General features: G+C 43.1%; 1 protein-coding gene across 1 annotated transcript; it reads left to right on the top strand.

Annotated features, from left to right (window-relative positions):
- Positions 1-411: 411 nt before the first annotated feature.
- Positions 412-6,325, top strand: LOC119269116 (protein CROWDED NUCLEI 4-like). The gene is made up of 8 exons (XM_037550874.1): positions 412-769; positions 1,828-2,037; positions 2,326-2,579; positions 2,850-3,120; positions 3,210-3,293; positions 3,376-5,051; positions 5,141-5,363; positions 5,768-6,325. Exons 1-8 carry the CDS (start codon positions 620-622, stop codon positions 5,903-5,905), a joined length of 3,006 nt encoding a protein of 1,001 aa, XP_037406771.1. The 5' UTR covers positions 412-619; the 3' UTR covers positions 5,906-6,325.

Below are 6,325 nucleotides of genomic sequence, written 5' to 3'. Positions count from 1 at the left end.
TGTATGAGATATTTTTTTGGAACAATATGAGAAAAATTATGCATATATAATGGGATTTATAATAGAATAAAAAAATGTATATCCATTTTTGAAGCATCACAGCACATCATCCCTGCAAAGGGTAGACATGTTCAAGGCAACATAGCTGGCAAAATATGATCAAAGAAACATGCCCAATTGTATTATAATAAAAAATGTAAAGAATAAAGTCTGAAAGTAAACAAAGCAAAGAAATAAGGAAAGAATCTGCTGCCAGCAATCAAATCCCCGTCCAGCCAACGGACGGCCAGGCCAGTGACCAGTCTCTCGGTGCACCGGGTCCATCCAGCCCCCCCTCGCCCGTCTCCCCACCCTGTCTCTCCTCCACCCATCAAACCAAACCCTCCCTCCGCCCACGCCCAGGCCAGGTAAAAACCCCGGACGCGCCCCCAACCCGCCGTGAGCACCCCACGAGACCGACTTGGAAAAGCCAGAGAGGAAAAGGAGACAGAGACGAGGAGGAGGGAGACACAGAGAGGGACGGCGGCGGCGGCGGCGGCCTCCACTTGCCCGGAAAGCGCCGCTGCCCCCGCGGGGATCGCGTGGCCCGCCGCCGTCGAGATCTAGGGTTGCGGCCGGCATGGCCAGCCCTCGGTCGCCCGCCGCCGGCGCCCTCGCCGGGGACGAGGCGATCTGGAGGAAGCTCCGCGACGCGGGCTTCGACGAGGAGTCCATCAGGCGGCGCGACAAGGCGGCGCTCATCGCCTACATCTCGCGTCTCGAGTCCGAGGTACCTCGCTCCCTCCCCTCCCCTCCCCTTCCCCGCCGCGTCGCGTTTCATGGCATGCCGGAGCAGTCTTTCTGGGGCTTCTTTCGGAGAGGATTGGCGAGTCGCTGCGTGGTTTCTTGGCCTCGTCAGGCCAACGGCGGCGTTGTTCCGTGCGCAGATTGGGTGGGAAGACGGCGTCTTGGATTCTGCTCGCAGCCCCGTTTCTTGGTTTCTTTGGCACCGTGGTGCGTGTTGGTGCTGGATGGGTTGCCTGACGATGAAATGCGTCGTTCTGGCTCATTGCCCAGTGTGTCTGTAGGGCGGAGTTGACTGCTGTAGGCATATATTTTGCATATTAGGTTTTTTTGTTGCTGACCTGGGATTGCGTAGATTTTACCCTTTCTGGTTATTGTTTCTTGATACAACGCGTTTCAACTGCTGCAACTATTGTGTCCTTCGTATTGTTCGAGTATATTTTGTTAAGTGCATTCTACTCCTAGACCAATAGTTAGTTTGCAGTGAACCTTTCAACAAAGGTCAGCTGTAGCTTGGTAAGAAAAATGGATTCAACAGAAAGGCTGGAGGGGGAATTACGATGATTATAACAGAGATGGCATTTGCATAAATCTTTTGCATTTCATTGGTGTCAGCATCGAACCGTGCAGATTTGGTGCTAATTTTGGGCAAACATTTTGTTAGCCTTACTCTCATAGAGAATGATTCAGGTTATTTGGATTAATCAAAGGATGTACATTATACTAATGTCCACCTTTGTCTCATAGATCTAACTGTATGAACATTGTACCAAAGTTTCCTATGCTCAATATACTTTGATCTGCTGCAAAGACTGTGTGGAGGCTGATGTTGTTTCAATGGTAGTGGTTTGCTAATTGGGTTGCTCAATATGTTGTAGGAACCATTAAGGCTGTCACAGTTAATTTTATAATACGCAAACACTCCCCATCCTGATCCATACCAAAAGACACTGTTTAGTATATGCTGTAAGCCAACTTTTTTTGGGAACTGTTGCATGCCTCTGACTCTCCATATCTCTATTTCGTGCACTCATTTGGCTGTAGGTTTATGATTACCAGCACAACCTCGGGCTAATGTTGTTGGAGCGAAAGGAATTGGTATCCAAGCATGAACAACTCAAAGCTTCTATGGAGTCTGCTGAGATCATGCACAAGCGTGAAAGAGCTTCCCAGCAATCTGCTCTAGCTGAAACAAGGAAGAGGGAAGAAAACCTAAAAAAGAATGTAGGCATTCAGAAGGAGTGTGTTGCTAATGTAAGACTGCTTTTCAATTAAGCTTGTAGAAGCCCAATTCTTTTTATTCTGTAATAACCTGTCACAACTAAATGCTTGCACTATCCATGAATTCGTCAAAGATGGACATTAAATTTATCATGAAAAAAAATGAAGAATGTGATACCTCGAGTTATCATCGACATCATGGTCTCCACTGAATGATTATTTTACTATTATTCTTATGCCAACATTAGACTTCTACGTTAAGTTTATGTTCCACTTCACATATCTGCTTAACCTGCCTCTGATTCCATGTTTTTCATGTAGCTTGAAAAAGCACTGCATGATATGCGTGCGGAAACAGCTGAAATAAAGGTTTCCTACGAAACCAAATTATCCGAAGCACTTGAAATGATGGATACTGCTCAAAAGAAATTTGACGAGGCAGAAGAGAAGCTTCTTGCAGCAAAATCTTTGGAAGCAGAGTGCACTCGTGCTCGTAATGCTGCATTGAGAAGTTTACAAGACATGGAAGAACGTGAAGACCAGCTTAGAAGATACCGCCTTTCTAGTGATCATGAGTGAGTATTCAATATCTTGTGGAATTAAGCTGGCCTTTCTAACCAATATCAATATAATAGTCTCTCAGTATATAAATTGGGGTGTATTATGTTCTACTCCCTCCGTCCCATAATGTAAGACGTTTTTTGACACTAGTGTAGTGTTAAAAAACATCTTACATTATGGGACGGTGGGAGTAGTAAATTGTGATGTATGATGTATGTCCATTTCCTGAATATGGTGGTGGGCATCTTTCTTCTTTGCTATCTGAATCGAGTATGTCATTGCAGGTATGAGGCCAAAGAAAAGGATATTAGCTTACAAAGGAAGTCGTTGAATGATATGAAGAAAATGTTGCATGAAAAGGAGCAGGTTCTACTGAAAGAACAATCACTTCTTAATCAGAGGGATGAAAATATCGTTGAGAGGTTAGCACGTGTAACTCAGTCGGAGAAAAAGTTAGAAGAGGACAAGGTGATTCTCGAAGCTGAATGGATGTCTCTAATGGAAGAGAAAAACAAGCTGGATCTTAAAATGGAGGCAGTAGCTTCAAGGGAGGAAGTATGTATTGTTTTTACTAATCGTTTTGTTAGCAGCTTTATTTATTGCTAAAATGGCGGAATTTTATATCACAACTGCTTTGCTCACAGGCTATAATTCAGAAGGAATCCTTGCTTGACAAACGGGAGAGTGAGCTGTTGATTTTGCAAGAAACAATTGCAAATAAAGAAAGGGTAGGTTTCTCCAGTTTACATTGTAGATGATGTGTGCAAATGAGTTTATACCTCTTCTAAATCATCCTGACTCCCATTGCAGGTTGAGATTGAAAGGCTGACTCATGAACAAGAAGTGGCCCTGGAGAGGAGAAAGCTTGAGTTTGAAACTGAGATGGAGAATAAGCGCTTGTCTTTTGAGGCGGAAATGGAGATGAAGAGGACATTGCTGGATCAAAGAGAAAGAGCTCTCAGTGAGCAAGAGTTGGCATTTGCTCAGAGGGACCAAAATGTTGACATTCGGCTTGCTGAATTAGCAAGCAAGGAAGAGGCCATAGCAAGGAGAACAGATGAGTTGAAAGACGAGGAAGGAAAGCTCCTCTCTCAAAGAGAAGCGTCATACATTGAGCTGCAAAAAGAAAGAGAGGAAGTACAGAAGATGAAATTATATTTGGAGAAGGAAAAGGTTTTCTTTGAAGAGGAGAAACGGGAAGCAATTCAAGCCCAGCAAAATCTTGCAATAACCCAAGCAGATAGAGATGATTTGCTTACTCTACAGATCAAACTTAAAGAAGAAATTGACAATCTTAGAGCCCAAAGAACAGAGCTCGTGGCTGATGCCGATAGGCTGCAAGCAGAAAAAGAAAGGTTCGAGATTGAATGGGAGCTGTTTGATGAAAAGAAAGAGGAGCTTCAAAAGGAAGCTGCTAGAATTACTGAAGAGCGAAGAGTAATGACAGAGTATCTCAATAATCAGTCAGACATCATCAAACAAGAGAAGGAAAATTTGCGTGCTGAGTTCAAGAAGAATTCAGAAACCCTCTCCTGTGAACATGAAGAGTTCATGATTAAGATGCAGCAAGAACATGCAAGTTGGCTGAGTAAGATTCAACATGAGAGGGAAGATCTTACAAGAGACATTGATAACCAGAGAATGGAATTACTGAACTTGGCCAAGGCAAGGCAGTTGGAAATCGATGCTGATTTAAGGGAAAGAGAAAAGGAGTTTGAGCAGAAAAAATCCATGGAGCTCGAGCACATAAATTCTCAAAAGGTGATGATCATGTCAAAACTAGATCATGTTGCGCTTGAATTGCAGAAACTTGAGGATGAGAGGAAAGAGGCTAATTTGGAGCGTGAAAAGAGAGAGCAAGAGCTGTCTGAGATAAAAAACACCATTGAAGCCCTTAATAATCAACGAGAGAAGCTGCAAGAGCAAAGAAAGCTCCTACATTCAGACCGAGAATCAATAACAGAACAAATTCAGCAACTTGATGTGTTGAAAGAACTGAAAAGCGATTCTGAGAACAAGCAACTGTCTTTGATAGAGTCTGAAAAGTCAAAGATGAACTATACTGGCCTCCTTCCTTGTGGTGAAGCTCATAATTCAACTCCTAAGAATTGTTCTGCACCAAAGCTTCTTGAAAGGAAACTAGAAGTGTCACCTTCAGTCTCAACACCAGTATCTTGGGTTCGAAAATGCGCTCAGGTGATATTCAAACGCTCTCCTGAGAAGAGTTCTGGTCATGATAATGGTAGACTTCTTGATAACGGTGTACCAAAAAACCTTCGGAAAACTGCTGACATCAATGGATCACTTGCTGATGAGCCAGGCGACCAAGCTGGAGAAATACCTCAAGTTGTTAATGGTGCAAAAGTTGGGAAGAAAAGGAATTATTTGTTGTCATATGATCCAAGTGAAGCTTTAGAACCAAGGCGGAAGTACCAAAGGAGCACTATTCAGACAGTAATTGGAGGGGAAATTACTTTGAACAACTGGTATGCTTTATTCTAATCAACTATAGTATCTTTATGCTAATTCCTGCCGAGTATTTTTTTTACTGCATTAACACGTCATATGTTGCCAGCCCATCAGTTCTAGAGGAGAAGTGCTCCAAAAATGAACATGATGCCGCCCCACTTGGTGTATTATCTGGCATCAGCAAGGATCATGAATACAGTAATAAAGGGCCACAGAACCTGAGAATACCAGTAGACTCAGCTTCATCTGATGATCTGGTCTTTGCAAATGGGAAAGCGGATAATTCAGATTTTGCCGACGAGGATGAACCTTCAGAAGAGATCACAGTGGTAACTGCTCTTTCCTGATGTGTTTGCTCCTCTTCAGTTAATAAATATTGTTGAGTGTCGTAATAAACTTTGCTTATGTTATTCTAGTTCTTATGTCTTGAATGTTATGTATTTAGATTTTTGCTTCTTTACCTAATTTTGTGCTGAACGAGATAACTCTGACCTCCAAGTCTATCCTGCCAGCTTGTTTAACTTGTTGCTGATTGTTTAGCTTACATTTTTAGATCTTATATATCACACTGCTCTTCTTGTTAATTGCTTTAGCTTGCAAGTTTTGAATCTTATGTAATGTTGCTGCTAATTGTTTAGCTTATCAACTGTCCGGTGCCCCTGTATTTTGGATCTTAAATATCACTGCTAGCGTGCCCTTGTGCCTTACCGTTTTGATGCTTTATCCTTTGTAGTCCGCAACCGAACCAACTACTGGAGCACTTGAAGGCAGGGATGAGCATGATGAAGATAGTGATGACGAAGATGAAGAGGAAGAGGAAGAAGAGAAAAGTTCGTCAGCGAAGAAGTTGTGGCGTTTTCTCATCACATGAGTAGCAGCTTCCCCGGTAGTATAGTCATACAGAGCTGACTGTAGGCTGACAGTTACCTCTTATGAAGTTGCTTTGCTCTTAGCTCCATTTGTGTCTCCACCTTTCGGGTTGAAAGGTTGGGTGCTTGTTGGTTTTGTGTGCCTATGAGCAGCGGAGGTTTTGGAAGCCGCTGTGATGAATCACGCCATGCATGTGTTCTTTATTTTCACATCCTGAAGGCTTCAACGTGTAAAGTGGTTGATAGCTTGTGGTTTGTGTCAAATTGATTGGGGGTGTAGGAACAGCCCATATGATGAGTATTAGTGCCGTTATGGGTGGTGTGATAGTCGCCTGTTCAGTGCTCGTTCAGTAGGTGATTTTTATTCTCTTGATGTGTGACTCGTATGGTTGTCTTGCAAGAAATTTGTGGCTTGTCTGATC

This window comes from Triticum dicoccoides, chromosome 3A, assembly GCF_002162155.2.
Source record: "Triticum dicoccoides isolate Atlit2015 ecotype Zavitan chromosome 3A, WEW_v2.0, whole genome shotgun sequence".
NCBI lineage: Eukaryota > Viridiplantae > Streptophyta > Magnoliopsida > Poales > Poaceae > Triticum > Triticum dicoccoides.
Note: the sequence above shows the minus strand (reverse complement) of the source record. Positions and strands in the feature narration are given on the sequence as shown.

Bases quoted from the DNA above. Each gene is read 5' to 3' on its own strand.
- LOC119269116 (XM_037550874.1), top strand. From the start codon at position 620: ATGGCCAGCCCTCGGTCGCCCGCCGCCGGCGCCCTCGCCGGGGACGAG. The intron at 2,038-2,325 runs GTAAGACTGCTT...TTTTTCATGTAG, and splicing joins AGAAGGAGTGTGTTGCTAAT to CTTGAAAAAGCACTGCATGA. The intron at 5,052-5,140 runs GTATGCTTTATT...ATATGTTGCCAG, and splicing joins GAAATTACTTTGAACAACTG to CCCATCAGTTCTAGAGGAGA.